Source organism: Platichthys flesus, chromosome 11 (genome assembly GCF_949316205.1).
Source record: "Platichthys flesus chromosome 11, fPlaFle2.1, whole genome shotgun sequence".
Lineage (NCBI taxonomy): Eukaryota > Metazoa > Chordata > Actinopteri > Pleuronectiformes > Pleuronectidae > Platichthys > Platichthys flesus.
In genome coordinates this window covers 8,211,995-8,227,699 of record NC_084955.1, presented here as the reverse complement: position 1 = coordinate 8,227,699, position 15,705 = coordinate 8,211,995, and the positions used below count along the sequence as shown (strand labels likewise).

General features: G+C 40.9%; 1 protein-coding gene across 1 annotated transcript; it reads right to left on the bottom strand.

The window, feature by feature from the left end:
- Positions 1–5,616: 5,616 nt before the first annotated feature.
- Positions 5,617–15,237, bottom strand: cndp1 (carnosine dipeptidase 1). Its single transcript, XM_062398504.1, has 12 exons — positions 15,145–15,237; positions 14,614–14,724; positions 12,588–12,731; positions 12,028–12,190; positions 11,554–11,642; positions 10,685–10,882; positions 10,484–10,568; positions 8,530–8,690; positions 8,050–8,214; positions 7,786–7,927; positions 6,374–6,521; positions 5,617–6,003 (listed from the first exon to the last, which is right to left on the bottom strand). The coding sequence occupies exons 2-12, from the start codon at positions 14,722–14,724 to the stop codon at positions 5,925–5,927; spliced, it is 1,485 nt and encodes a 494-aa protein (XP_062254488.1). The 5' UTR covers positions 15,145–15,237; the 3' UTR covers positions 5,617–5,924.
- Between the last annotated feature and the right edge of the window lie 468 nt (positions 15,238–15,705).

The following is a 15,705-nucleotide window of genomic DNA, read 5'->3' as shown; positions in this document are numbered from 1 at the left end:
CATCCTCACCTTGAGAATGCATTGCTTTTCCCTTCCTCCACAAAATGAATTCCCAGAGTGTGGCTGCGTTGTCTCGTGTTTGGGAGGCGTCGTAGCAAAGTGTCTGCTAAGCAAAATATTCTGGTAAATGGAATTCAGGCAAAACCGTCAGGAGAGCTGTGGGGCATGTCACAGGAAACATGCATGAGGATTGCCAGAGGCTGAGTGGGTTGTCCCCCTCCAAGTGGATTCAGTCAGGGGCCGTCACAGACAGACAGACAGGAAGCCCGGTGTGACACTACAGGGATCATTGTGTTGGATAATACGGATTTACGGGAAAAATAAGGAGTTTGCAAGATAATAGTCCCAATGTTATAAAAAAAAGTTCTTATACATTTAAATATATTTTATAAAATATGTTAAATTAATCTGAAAGAAATGAAATCATGGAATTGCAATAAATGTGTCGAGGCACAATTTAACTTCTGTGACTATAATTTGTTGTGTTTCCCAATTAAGGCTGCAGAAATTAAGTTTCCGGAACAAAGTCAATAATGAACAAAGTACAATACTTCATCCCAATTTATTCTAAAATCTAAGCACATGATCTGAGCTCAGATTGCAGTCTGTGCTTTTAGTGGTTGAGATTAGGGAAATATATGGTTAAAGCTAAGGTTTCAATTTTAACACTGGCTAACAGCTCCCTTTCTATAACCCTGTCCCACAGAATAATATTTATACCGCCTAATTTACAACAATGAAGGTGTTTATAAGGAAACAAACTGTCACCTGGAGAGAGGAGGCAGAAGCTTTGAACCTGGCGCATGTACAACTAAACTTTTCTTCGACTTTATGTGGAGGTCTGGTTTCTTAGGTTACCACTAAGACAGGCAATGTTGTGTGTCCCGAGCAGGAAACTGGGATTGGTTGTTAAGTGTTAAGCAACGAGTATGTGTGAGTGCTCGGTTAACGTGTATTTCTCATGATGTAGTTAAGATGTTTTAATGCAGATCTCTTTAAATAGCAGGTATAACAGGGATTCTGCAAAACACCCACACATTTCCAATGCTGCACAAGGGAAGCTCTGACTTTACATTGTATCTTTCTGACTCTCGAGCAGAGACACTTCACAGCCAGTGATTGGACAAGTCTGTGGCTGTGAGAAAGTAGGAAGTTATCTCTTTATTCTCCACCAAACTACTCCCAGAGTGTTCTATGTGTACAGAAAGGGCTGAGCTCTTCGGTTCTGACATCTCTCCTGACAGCTGGTTTGATGTGGTGGAACGATATGAACCAGTTTGATCAAATATAACCTGACATTTACAGTTAAGGATTTATTTAGGTAAACTTTGACAGCAAGTCGGTGACCGGATGCCGACTCCAGTCTATCACCCCACCGCCACATGCTTATTTTCTGCTTGGTTTCCTAAAGGTCACACTAACCTCCACTGAGTGTCGGTGCTGGCTTTGCTGTAAATGCTGATGTGCAGCATAAATGCAACTCCCAGGTCTGACTAGACTCGTGACGCTGATCTTCCAAGTTTATTTGTTTTATATCATGCTGCTGGTACTATATGATGTCATCGGCACTGTCTTTTTTGTCCAAACAGAATCCTGGCAATATCAGCTTTTCTCTTGATTTATTTGTTACCACTCTCCTCTCTCTCTCTCTCTCTGCTAGACTCATATTATTTTGAGATTTCACAAGTCTAAAAGTTTACTTTCCTCGATGGCCTTCAAATCATGAAATTCTTCTAACACGGTTACTTTCGGTCTTAGTCTCAATGAATCAGTTATAACCAGCATATGTTACCCGTGTTGTGCAGCTGACGAGACTCTTACTCAGTTTGCTTCCTCAAGCACATGAGCATCTAGGCCACCTCTCCCTCTCTCCCTCTCTCCCGTGGTTTTATGCCTTCTCGTTTCTCCCCTCCTGTTGCTCCCTGCCGGTATTTCTGCCTCCAGAGCTGGATCAGTGATTGCTGGCCTCCTACTGTCCCAGAGTTCCTTCTCATCACCTGCTGCTACAATTATTATAATTCTCTCTCACTCTTTCTCTCCCCCCCCCCCCCCCCCCCTCTTCTCCTTTCTATCTCAACCCAACCGGTTGAGGCAGATGGCTGCCCGCCCCGAGCCTCGTTCTGCTCGAGGTCTCTTCTTTCCTTGACACTCTCAGTGTTTCCTTGACACTGTCACCAAGTACTGGCTCATGGGGGAATGTAACACAATCAAGCTCTACATTAAAAGCGCTCTGTGATAACTTCTGTTGTGTTTAACTGCAAGATAATGAAACAATTAAATACCTTACCCTTCACCTAACTTACGCCAGACGTAAACCTATAACCCAAAGTCAGCCAAAATGCCCTCAATCTGTACGAGGTACAAGCAAACACACACTCACACATACAGTAACACATCATTTGTCAGGCTGGTTTTGAATGGTACCGAAATCCTGGTGCTGCTTCTCCCCAGAAAAAAAAAAATCCCAATCCGTTGGCTCTGACATGAGCTTAATTGTGAGGCTAGTGCTTGGGTGGGTTTTTCTTCCTTTCTCACATTGTGTACCTCGTTTCCCTCTTCCTCAGTGAAGTGTGTCTGGCCATTATGCACAGTGACATTCTTTTCTGAAGGACACGGGCGTTCAGCCAAGAGCTTCTCTAGTCCATCCCAACCATTTAATTGAAACCATAAAAGGACTTTCTTTTGGCACAAAGCCCCTTATGTGGTCTTTGTTGCAATTAGATTGACCAGAAAGGCCAGGAACCCTGATGAAAAGGGATTAGAAGAAATGTATTGCTGGGATATTATGTTGAGTGTGACACGGCAGCTTCTGGAGGAATCAGGAAAAGGCCTGTCCGGGCCTGGGCTTGGTCAGGCTTAGGGGCAACCCGATGATTAATGGAGTGGTCAAAGGCTACACTTAAAACCCAATTTCACAAGAAGAGGTGACTCGGCGGTACGAGTGGCACAGTCCCTCAGTCCCCCCCCCCAGTCCATCACAGCATGCAGCAGCTGGCTGGGGCTCAACTGTATGACGCTGCTCATTGTGTGGGAGCAGAGCTTAGCCCACAGAGCTTCCAGCTTCTCTATTAACTTAAGATTTAATATTAGTGGAGGAATTAAGCTGTATACTTATTTGAGTAGTACTATTTTCAAAACAGATCAGGCGATTTAGCATAATGTAAAAGGTGTCAAATATTACCACATTCCCTACCTGTCAATTTAAAGTAATGTTTTAAATTCAGTGCTAACGGTTTTATAATTGGTACTTAAAAGATCTCACAAGCTCCTACACCTCCGCTGCACACTGGTTTGAAGTGTGTCTCTTAGAGAAAAGAGGATCTTTAATTCAATTGTGTAAAGTAAATTTTACATCTGGCTGATATAATTAACTGTCTCCCCCGCTTAAATTCAATGAATGCAAACCTTTCCTGGATAATTCTATTGATACATTCAAGAACAGACTTGCTGGGGATTTTATTTTCTCACCTTCACCGATATACTGTAACGCCGGCTTAGGATCTGCAGATCATTTCTACTATAAAGCCACTTCACTGTGACATGATTTCAGCTTTCCTCCACAGCGGGCTGCTTCAAGGTGGATAAAGGATCGCTGCAGTAAAACCAAAGTTATTCTCAGCTCCATCACGGCCCTGTCCTCAATACCACCGCACTTTATAAATAGGCAACCAAATAGAGCACTGTTACATGTGGGTGCAGCTCCGTGTTTCACCGTGCAGACACACTGAGATCGTGTAGGTTTGTTGAAGATAATCACTGTGGTCGACATCTGCACTTTACAGTTACGTTACAGAGCTTCCAGTGATTTTTCAGGTTCTCCTCAGCTCCATCCTGCTGTTTTTAAATGGTTTCATTTTGTAACACATGTTTCTTTCTCTGTCTTATTTGTTGTAGGTTAAAAGAAGAAAGCGCAGAAATCTGCTTCATGCAGACTGCCCTCCAATGGATACCGCACATGCTTTAGTCATTCTCCTTCCTCCCAGTTTAGTTTCATCCTCCAGTGTTTCTGATTTCACTTACTTTCATTACCACAGCTGTAGAGCGATGGGAGCATCTGAGGAGATAGGTTTACTGCAGCGGACAGGTGAGTGCTCTCAGTCCACTACTTTTAATGCTAATTAGGGCGACTGATGGTCTCTGTCTGAGTGGTTCAAGTAAAAGGTGGGTTGAGTCCATTTCCCGCTGAGGATCCACTGTGTCTGCTGCCCTCTCAGAACAGTCAGGCTGCTGTCCTGTCAGTGGCTCGTCCCTGTCACTGACTCACTGAAGACAAACTCTGACACTGTGGCCTTCACAACGTCTCTGCACTGCACAACAGTGCTGTGAGAGAGAGTGTGTGTGTGTGTAGAGGTGTGGAGGGTCAGCTGGTGTTGTGAATCAGGCCGCTGAAATGTCAGACACGGCTTCTTCTCAACACCAGGGTTCCTCCTCACCACTTCCTGCTGGGACACCATCTCTCCTCAAAGTCTGTCGATTGGCTTGCGGCCACTATGTGTGTGTTCCATAAATGCTGCCGGAGATACGGAGGTATGGCTGTAAAATGTATAAGTGGTTCTCATGTGTCCAAAGCTTCCTAAATACAGATTTTCAATTTGCCATTTTAATGTAAACGATTTTTGTGTGCGCTTTTGATTTCCTTACCAACATCTGTATCTTTAAACTATAACAAACTATAAACATTTGAATATGTGTCACAGATGTTTATTATATTGTCACTTCAAAACATCTGAAGCAGCTCAGCAGGTCTGAGCCTACACATGGTTTTGTATTGGTGGCAGGTAAGAAATCTCAGTCCACTGGACAGACTTCCTGAATTTTCGCTTATTTTACATCAAGAACTGATATTCTAACCCTCCCAATTCAGCGGCATATTAACAATTGACATTATTGTTGCAAGTCATTTTTAACTATAGGTAACTAATTATATTTTATCTTCATGAGTATTCAACACATCTAGATTCCAAACTTTGAATGATTTATAAATGTGTGTATAAATTATATAAAACTGTTTGTGTGTATCATTGTAAATCCTTATATATGACAACATCTATGTTAGACACAATAAATAAAACAATAAAAGAGGTTTCATAAGAGGAGTGATAACTAATAAGAAATACATGAATACATATTTTTAAGTATCTTTGTCCGTTTATCTGCTTTGTTTTACAATAGGAGACTGATTCTAAAAGATCCTTGAAACCTAAATTATTTTATTTTCTTGTAATCAAATGTTAAGAACACATAAATGCCAAATGTGAGAGTAAATCACGTTTTTAGACATATTGCAATATTATTATTGAACACTGTTGACTCTCAGATGCATTGTAAAGCATATGAATTTGCCTGAAGGGGACTTAGTCTTGTGTGTAGTGCTCAAACATTGGCCGGTCCAATAATACATTAACCGCTGGACACAGCATATTTGCATGTGCAGTGTCTGTATAGACTTTAGTCTTGGCTCTGAAATGAGAGACTGTGATTTCAGTGAATGTTCGACCTGTAAATAAATGGCTCATGACTGAAGCAACAATACACGTGTGTGTTTGTTTCATTATTAAACACTCAATGGAAAGATTTCTACATTCCTACTTTCTGACATAATAAAAAATACACACATTATTGCATTGTAAAGCTTTTACTACTTGACACACATGCAAACACACTTACAGTGCTGTCTGACATTAGGAGGAACATAAACACATTCCAGATTTTCAAAGTGATGATCCATGGATGCTTACAAACAGTCAGAATGTAGAATGTACCATTACATTGACTCACAAGGCCAAATGGAAACGGTGGGTGGAGAGATAGAGATGCATATGAATAAAACACAGAGTTAAAGGCAGTGAAAATAGAAATGCACACTTGTGTCAGAGAGAACTCATTGTACCTTCAAGGACGTCGCTTAACAATGCTGCACAACATCACACACTAGTCCTCTTAATCTTGGATACTTCATTCAGGTAGGCGATGAATAACTTGGTTCCCTCGATGTAGTTGTACCTGGGAGAGGAAGAAAAGAATGAGACACTAAACTAGTTTTGTGTGAAATCTCCCTGTGGCATAAATTAAGACTTACAAAGCTCTACGGAACCTGACTGACATATTTTTACAGTCTATTTGATTATATATATATATATATATATATATATATATATTTAATTCTGATATTAAAGTCTATATGATCTTGTAGCTTTTATTCTGTTCATTCTTCAGGTTTCTCTGGCTCCACACACAACACACACACATACAAGGTTAAAGGGTAGTGGAAGATGAGGAGAGGAAAATACTGCTGGAGGTGCAGATTCCGAACCAATGAAGGCTCCTTTTAAAACCTAAATGGACCATGAAGAAATAAGCTATGGAGTCACACCTGCTCATTTTCTCATTCTGCGAGTGCAGCCCATCATCAAAGCCTCCGATGGGCATCATGATGATGCTTTTCCCCGTCACATCCTGGAAGGTCTTGGCGATGGGGATGGTCCCGCCCTCACGGATCAGATCAGGATCCATGTCGAACACTGCAGAAGGGAGGACATATTATATTAGTAAAGACAGGCATTATCAGGTACCACAGAATAAAACAGACAGACATTTGTCTGAATTATTTGTCATTTATGTACATATAACTTGAGCACTTTATCCCATTTCAAATATCAAACACTTAATACAAGATAAAAAACAAGTAAGAAAGAATGTTAAGAGCAATGTGAGAGTCATAAATGAGGCCAAAGCTGTAATATAAAGTAACACCATCAAACCACCTCCATAAAAGTTTAGTGTGAAGCGAGCAAACCTCTTCAGGCATGTTCTTCGAAACCTCTTAGCCATGCATCTAAGATTTAATCGAACCATCTTAAAAAAGCAGCATGAACCAGACCAAACATTTCAGGCTTCGATGTTAACTCAAGGTTAAAAGGTCAATCATGCGACTTGAGACACGTGAGAGGTATAAAGTAATTTCTGGAACTAGGGGAATAATGGCAGCTGTATTTTCTGCATATGCCAAATATGTCTTGACAAGAAATGATACAAGCAAAAGCTATAGTGATTAGTTTCTTTGCATTTACATTACAATGGCAGTTAGAGGCCCACACAATGATGAGTCATATGATGATGGGGGGCAGACCTCTTTCTAATTTTTGGTGTATTCGGTGGTGAAGCAGAATTTGACGTGTGCATACTTTTTACTGAAGAATATACTTTGTAATCAGAAAAAGACCAAACCAATATGATTTGTTAATTGACTGAACCAGAATGGGACCAAACCTGAACCATGGAACATGTGTCACTGCTGATAAAGAGGATCCTGTTGTGTAATTATATTTGTATTACCATTAGATCCTACCCTGTTGGTTGGGATCAGTAAAGTACATTCACTCAAGTAAGGGGTGCTGGTAAATTGCTACTTGCTATGCTACATTACAGAGGACAATATTATGCTGAAAAAACGATTAGATTAGACTAAGAAGTTACAGAAGATAAAGAGTATTATAGGCTCAGCAGAAGCTGGTTAAAACATTTCTCAGTATCCATGAAAAAAATATTAGCACAGAATTTGGTAACAGCTGCAAATACAACTTGAATATACCTCCAGAATAAAACTCAGAGTCTGGCTCACAAGAGGAGGCAAAACGACGTATTGTATTTATATTATTGCTGCTTGTAACATTTTATATATTTTTATAGTTGTGTTAAGTTCCGTTTCGGTTTGCTTCAGCTCTTCTATCTGTGTGAAGGATTTGGACACAGTGACGCCGGCTGATTGTCGGTGAAGAGCTGTACCTCTCTTGACAGCCGCCCTCCCAGCCTCATAAAGAGGGTGCTGAGTGTCCACCAGCCAAGGCTTTGCTCCGATCACCATGGTGACTTTCAGCTTGTTAGGACTCTTCCTCTTGGCGAACACAGAGTGAAGGTAGTCCGTTACCTAAAGCATCAACACAGGGCGATAAAGAGCAGAGGGAAGATAAGACACGATTTGCTATCATTTTCAAAAAAGACAAATGTATGTGGGCATTATGACAGCACAGCATCCACGTCCCGTTTTACCTGTTTCTTCACCATTGCGGGCTCCATGTTGGGAACCTGTCTGATGGAGAACTTGGCCGTGACCTTAGCTGGGATGACTGTCTTTGTGCCGGGGTCGGAGAAGGCCCCCTCAATGCCATGGATGGTGACGGTGGGGTAACGCCACAGGTGGGCCAATAAGTCCACCTGTAGGAAACATGGGCGAGAGAGTCAGCTGTCTTATCGCATTGATCTAGTTGTATGTCTGTTGAGGTGGCTCATCAGGCCGTGGAGGGAGGAGAGAGACACTGACAGAGAAAGACTGAGACAGAGCTGCCCCCAGAAAGATGTTATGTGTCAGGCTGATTTATGATGATTAATGGAATTTACGCTTGTTGTTTGGATTTATATTGATAACAAACGCTGAAATCGGTGAGCGGCTGTCATCTGGTTGATGCTGTAAAACCCGTAGGACGTTGCCACAATATTAATTGATGTCCCTTTTCTTAACGATTGTCTCACCTTGTTGCTGTACATGAGCTGGTCGACCCCGATCTTGTTCTTGTAGTTGTTCATGTCGAACTGGATGTCCTGGTACATCTTCCACTCCTCATCAGTGAGGGGAGCCACAGCCTCCCTGATCCCAGGAATCAGGATGTTACCACTGGGGCTGATCAGCGTATCTGTGGTGCAGAAGAACAACATGACGGACCTCTCCTCACACATTATTAACATCAGCGTGTTTGGTCAGTGAAATAACAGGTGGTCTTTCAGGGGCCTGAAGGATTTCAGTACCCAGCTCTGAGACACATCAGTAGGGAAGACGCTTTCAAGCTTAAGACTTTAAAATGCTATGGTTGCATCAAAATTAGTAGATGACATGTGAGTAAGTTTGGGCACCCATAGCCAAAATGTAAAATTACATTAAAAAGGTTTTGATTGGTTGTATGTTCTCAACAGCTTTCTGGCCAGTTCTGTTTTAATTGTGGCCTTGCACACATTCAAGAGCAGTTAGTTAATGACATGTTATCGTTCATATCCAAACACTTTTTTACTGTTGCAGAACTGAAGCTGTTTTCAGACACGACCGCTAGGGAAAAATCTGTAGAGTTTACCTGCAGTTTGCCTTTCACAGACACGTTCACAACAGCATGAAACCTCTTTTCTTCCAAAGGAAACTCTGATATCTGATATTATCCACATTCATTAAATTATTCATATCATATTCTTTTATCTGTGATTTTGAGAAATATGTTTCTTACTTTAAACTTGTATGACACGGAAACCTTTCAAGATCAATGCCATGTTCAGTCTCTGTTATGTGCATTAGGTGTGCATGCTGTTCGATGTCTTGATTAAATCACTAACTTATTATTACTCTGTCTCTGAATAGAGGGTTTTCATATTCAGGGACTGTCATCGTGATTGCAACTATAATACTGTATGATTGATCCCATGTAATTGTTCATTATGTGGAAAAAGAAAATAATAAATAAAAGAAAATAAACAAGAATAGGGGCAGGATGGCCTCATTATTCAAGTGTGTCCCACTGAGCTGTGATAAACCCCCACATGGCTGTAGTCACATTGTGTTGTTTAAACTGTAATTAGGAGCTGCCAAGAAACATTTCTGTCTCTGACTTTTAATTCCGAGTGAGAAATATTGTGAATGTCTTAAAATGACAATATCACTTGCCGAAAAGAACCAAAGACATGTCATAAAACTGTTGACGGAATAGTTGCTAATTAAAATGAAATCCAATTTCAGCAGATACAATAGAGTCAGCTAATTTTCTAGGAGTCTAACTATGTTTATTATCCTGCAGCACAAGCAGGGCAATGTGTCCACCCCTGTCTGTGTGGGCATTGACAGAACATTAGCTTCTTAAAAGTTTTTCTCCAGACGATTCACCCTGGAGCTGGTTCGTCAAAGTTCAAGGTCGACAGAAATATGGCTAGAACAATTATTATGATCAGAAAATCATTACCCGTATGATAAGTGACATTATTAAGAAGTCACAAAGAAAAATGAAATCATGCATGGTTCAAAAGTTGATCCTCATCCTGTAGGAATATAAACAGTACCTTAAGCTTAAATTGAAAAATAGACTGATCGATGTCTTGGGGACATTTATAGTGACAATATTACAATATAAAAAAGTTAGCTTGCCTTATTTGGGTATCTCCGATTCTTTTCATTTGTATCTAGGTTCACTTGCTAAGAATCTATAACACAAAATTATTATTGAGGATGTCTACATGTGCGACTTCAACATTAGCGCTGAACAGCTCAACCTGCATGTGTTTTTAATTGTGTGCTGTGTTTTCAGAGATATGTCACACAAATAAGACCTTAGTGCATATATTGTGTGGGTACTGGGACAGATACAGTGTATATCAATACGCTAGTTAAATAAACACTAAAAGTAGAATATACAGTGTTCTATTGTAGATGCTACACTAAAAACACACTCACCAAGAATGCCAATAAGGTCCGTCATCGGTTCAATCACAGCTCCTCCATACACTCCAGAATGTAAATCCTGTTTAGGTCCTCCAACCTGCAAACACACCAGAGGAACTTTCACCCTGAAGCAGCAGCACACAGGTTCAGACTGAGTGCATGAGCTGAGAGTTAGAAACTGTTTGTTCAAGTCAGATGTTCACCGTAAGCGACCTCAGCATAGAAGTAGCAGTTGCCTCTGGTGCCGTAGGTGAGGGCGGGTCGTCTGCTGAGCCAGCCACAGTCTGAGATGATAATGTAATCCACGTCAGACAAGAAGGTGTCTCTCTGGGCCACGATCATGGCGTCCAGGCCGTTAGAGCCCGTCTCCTCCATGCCCTCGATGACAAACTTCACATTCACCGGCAGCTCCTGGTGGATGGGAATGACACCAGTGCTATTCCATTAGATGTGTTTGGCTCTGACTGACTGGGACAGCCAGTATAGTTTGGTTGGAGGGCGACATATTGGAGGAGAGACTCAGCTGAAAACAACATGTTTGGAAGATTCCTTTCATCAACACCTACACAGGCTTCCAGCATCTGGCCGATGCCTTTGGATGTGCCTATTCAGTCGTGTTATTTTTCTAAGACAGTGTCTAGACGAGGATGGTGGGAACAGACTGCTGCAGTGACTTTGCAGAAAACAGCAGTGACTTTGCAATTAGTTTGGCTGAAGCTCGAGTCTCCTCTCTTACTAGCCTGAGGCTGCTCTGTTTGTTCCCCCTTAATCTCTGGGGGAGTTTACTTGACTAAAAAAACTTGCTATATGGGAGTAATCTCCTGGGTCTATCTTGCCTATGGGGTGTCTCTCTCTCTCTCTCTCTCTCTCTCTCTCTCTCTCTCTCTCTGTTTCCCTTTTCCCTTATAGTCCAAGTGTTTTCAAGAAAAAGATTATTTGCAAATATGTGCCCTAATCTGTCCTTTGCTCTCACTTAAGGTCACGGTGCCGCCACGGCTCCCTCGCACCCTTCATTCTGTTAATCTGTGGCGTTAGAGAGCAGGCCAATATAAGAGCGGTGTTGAACCTGAGCCTTCACTCACCATGTTGAGGGCCTGGTAGGCCTCCACAGCATGGATCCAGGCTAAAACTGGGGCCTTGTTGTCTGATGCTCCTCTTCCATACAGGTTACCTAAAGACACAATCACACAAAAGACCGATGCAAAAGGTATCCTACCAGTCACTTTCAAGCCATTTCTAAGCAGCTGCTGTGCTCTATGAAAAACCTTGAATTCATAACTCCGACATTATCAGCACACGCATTAGTTAAAGACAATGGCTGGGTTGGGATTTTGTAATGTGTCATTCATTGAAATCAAAAGTCATTTTAAAGTTAACCTGAACAGTTAATATTTGATTTGATATACAAATACTGTATTTCAGGTGTTTGTATTATGTTATAACATTGTGTTTTTATATTTTTCCCTAAATTCAGTCTGGGAAGCCACTAGAATTGAATGACCTGGGTTTGGCCACACGGTTTGAACTGGTAGAGACGACAGAGGTAAGGTACTTACCGCGGATGTCAGTCAGGTTGTAGGGTTCCGTGGCCCAGCCGTCCTCTAGCTTCGCTGGCTGGACGTCCACGTGGCCGTAGACACACACTGTGTGTTTGTTGGAGTCATTGCCAAACTGAGCCGTCACCACTTTCGGCAATGCCAATGTCTGGCCATTGGAAAGCTGCAGACATTAAAGGAGATTCGACATCAGCGGGATCTGCTGCACTGATACTTAAAATTAACTTTCCATCTCTCAATCGTTTTAGATTTTGGAAACCAGCTCAGTAGAATCTCAATTTCTGCATATTTCTCAAATATTGTGGAATTCCAGTCTTTCACTGTCAGTAAGAGTATAAGACAGATTTTAAGGAGGGCAGAGGTACTTTGTGTCAAAAGATCATCTGCTTCACTTCATGTTTTGGTCTCTATTACTGGAAACACCTCATGTTTCATGAAGCACCTTTTGAGGAGGTGGACTTATTCCCGTCATCCTCCCTCCAGAGCCAACCTCATCATTGATTATACCCAGGGCTCTGATGTCTCAGACTGTGCATATGATAGGCAGCCCTGTCACTGACCTCTTGTTCTCCGATGTCCACCAGCTCCACAGCCCCTCCCATAAGCCTCAGCTTCTGAGCAGTCACCTCCATCATGCGGTGCAGGTCTGGCCTCTTCAGGACATTGCTGGAGTCACTTTCAATCGCAACCCAATCCCGCAGAGCCTAAAAAAACACACACACAGTACACACAAAATGTGTACATGTAATCTTTTGTTTCTAATCCTCCTAGCATCCTGTAATGTGATATAACACGACTACTGTAAGCTGCTGGTGCCCAGTGACCAAGAGATGCCTCGATTTACTCTTCATGAAACAATGCTTGATATACTGCCACACTGCCACCTTAGGCTAAAGCCGCCTTTATTTCCCTGAGCAGTGGAAATATGCAACCAACACTGATGACTCTTATATTTTGGAATCATGTGTCTTCCCACAAATTATTCTGCTCAACAAATTGTAAAAAATGAAATCGTTCTAGTGTGAAGCCCTGTAATCTAATCAGCATTTACATGTGTCTTCAGATTTTCGAAACGATACCAGTCATAAAAGAGACTAGCAGAAAAAAGAGGGTGTGGAGGTTGTCAACTTTGAGGAAGAATTCAAGCCTGCAAAGCAACAGCGCCACCTAGTGCCCAACGCGGATTCCTTTCTGTTGGGCGTAGGGTGAATACACGGTTCAGATGTGTAAAGATGATCTGCATCTGTTTGAAGCACAATAGCATCATCCAGCTTTGTTTTCTTGTTTTTATATTAACATTGTTTTAACTTCGTAATGGTATAACAAACATCAGTTCTCCTACGATGCACACAAGACGGAAAGGTCTATATACAATTTTTACAAATATTCAACCGTCACACAGAGGTATAATCACATTTCTTCATTCACTTTGCTATTGTTGTTTAATTAAGCGGTGAAATATACTCCAATACTCAATATACACATTTATATATTACAATAACTCCTTATTGTTTCAGAAAGGTTATAGATTTTTACTCCTGTATAATGGATACATTGTTTCTCCTATTTGTACAATATTTGTTATTTATAGTATAATAGTAGATGTGATACAATTAAAATGTATATTTCGTTGTTAGTTTGTCAATAAAACAATAAACGTGGCTGTGTTTAAGAGTGACTGCTCAATAAAGACAGTATTCAAATGATAGCTGCAGCATGCTTATATATGACAGCCCAGTGTAAATGGACCCATAGGGGTTTTTTATACTTCTCAATCACTCATCAATTCACATGCTAAGTATAGCTGTGTAATACCATCAAAACAGAGTTTCTTCTATCTCTTTCTTATTGCTTATCTCTGTGGTGTCGATATATCAAACATCAAATCACATTCAGCACCTTGCATCACTTGTGAGAGTTAACAGCTCAAAAAATCACATTCACATGTCTCCGGTGTGTTCAATAGTCTGAATAAGACACTGCCATGTAAACAGCATGCTCAGATCACCCCCATAAAGGGAAAATGGTCATAATCTGAATAAGCAATACTCAAATTAAAGCATTGTTTAGATCTTATTCATATTACAATGACCTATATTAGAGTCTTTGCAGCATTCATTGCATCGACCAACCACCTGATGTCATAATCAGACTGTGCTCTCTGGTACATGTAAACAGAAATATAGATGAAGCAATCTGTTAGAAGCTCATGTTATCATCAGAAGCAGAATACTGTCAATAGTCAGATAATGATTTCCATGTAGATGTAGTCATAGTCTCATAATCGTCTCGGAGTTCAGTGGGTATTTCAGAAAGCATTCAAACTTCCACAAATTATAAAAGGCCAATATTATGAAAAAAAGTGAAAATTTAAATACATTTTCACTGCCAAGGTATTTGATTATTTGTAGCTTTTGTAAAACGTAATGATGAGATTTATATGGAACTCTGTTGACTGGACAAGAGTTTTAAGGAACATTAATATTGAGATGATCAAATTCTTCCTCCTAGACATCCTTAATAGACTGAGTTCAGTGCTTGAACTGTTCAAAGTGTGACCACAGCAAGAGGAAAGTTATATTTTACCTCTACGTAATCTTCTTCATGGCTGTCGACGTACTGTGCCAGCTCCGTATACTGGAAAGCCTGGACGGTAGAAATGACGAGAAGGACGGAGAAGAGAACTGGAATATTCATCTGTGGCCGGAGACAGAAAAGAGACACGAATTCATCAGAGCACGTAGGAAACTTCCCTGAGCAGAGTAAGCACATGCAGGGCTGCAGATCTAGCTACACAACTATTAAGAAATTAGTTCAGATTCCAGGAGCCACCAAATGAATGATTTGTCAGCAATAAAAAAGCGGTACATTTTTTGGGGAATATTTAACAGCTTTTAGTCTTCTTTGCCTGTCCAATATTCAGTGTAAATTTGATATACAAAAAATTTACTTGATTAATAAATCATCAATTTCTTTATTGATCAATCTTCCAACTTCTCAAATTTTACAGTTTTTTTTTACAGTTTTTTTTTACAGTTTTTACAATTTTACAGTTTCACACAAATTCAAAGAAACAACCTCAACAAATCACATTCACTGGATGACCTTTTCTCTTACCTTTTCTCTGCTTGAGGTTTGTGGGTGTGTGTGTGTCAGTCCCCTCAGACAGGCAGACTTTGGCCCTCTGCTGTTTCCTGGATGTTTATATACCCTCCCCTCATATCTCATTCCCACTGGGCCTCCAGGGGTCACACAGTCAAACATTTCCTGACATTCTGCCAAGACAGCTGACAAATTAAATTTTTCTTGCTGACAAGAACAAGAGTTACACTCAATCTATTGATTGAATTCTCCGGGAAAGCACACAGGAGTTCAGCAGGAACAAAAGCAGCAAGGTGAAATAACTAAATTCCTCCTGTTTTAAAATCTCCTCGCGAACCCTGATACAAAAACAGAGTGGCTTTTCTTTCCACATTAGGAAAGTGTCCCGTCATGCTGTACTTAACATTGAGCTACTTGTCAGCATTTCTTATATTAGATAATCACCTTGAGTTTCCGTGAAACTATTTAATCCCATCAACTCTTCATGCTCATTGGATAAATTATCCTCGGTCAAGCGTCCTTCCTCCACAGTGGGAGACAGGACAAGAACCTGAGGATTTGTCGCAAAAAGATTTG

Coding starts and splice junctions, on each gene's coding strand:
- cndp1 (XM_062398504.1), bottom strand. CDS start 14,724: ATGAATATTCCAGTTCTCTTCTCCGTCCTTCTCGTCATTTCTACCGTC. Junction 12,191..12,587: donor TGGACATCGGAGAACAAGAG/GTCAGTGACAGG, acceptor TAATGTCTGCAG/CTTTCCAATGGCCAGACATT. Junction 10,569..10,684: donor ACTGCTACTTCTATGCTGAG/GTCGCTTACGGT, acceptor GTGTGTTTGCAG/GTTGGAGGACCTAAACAGGA.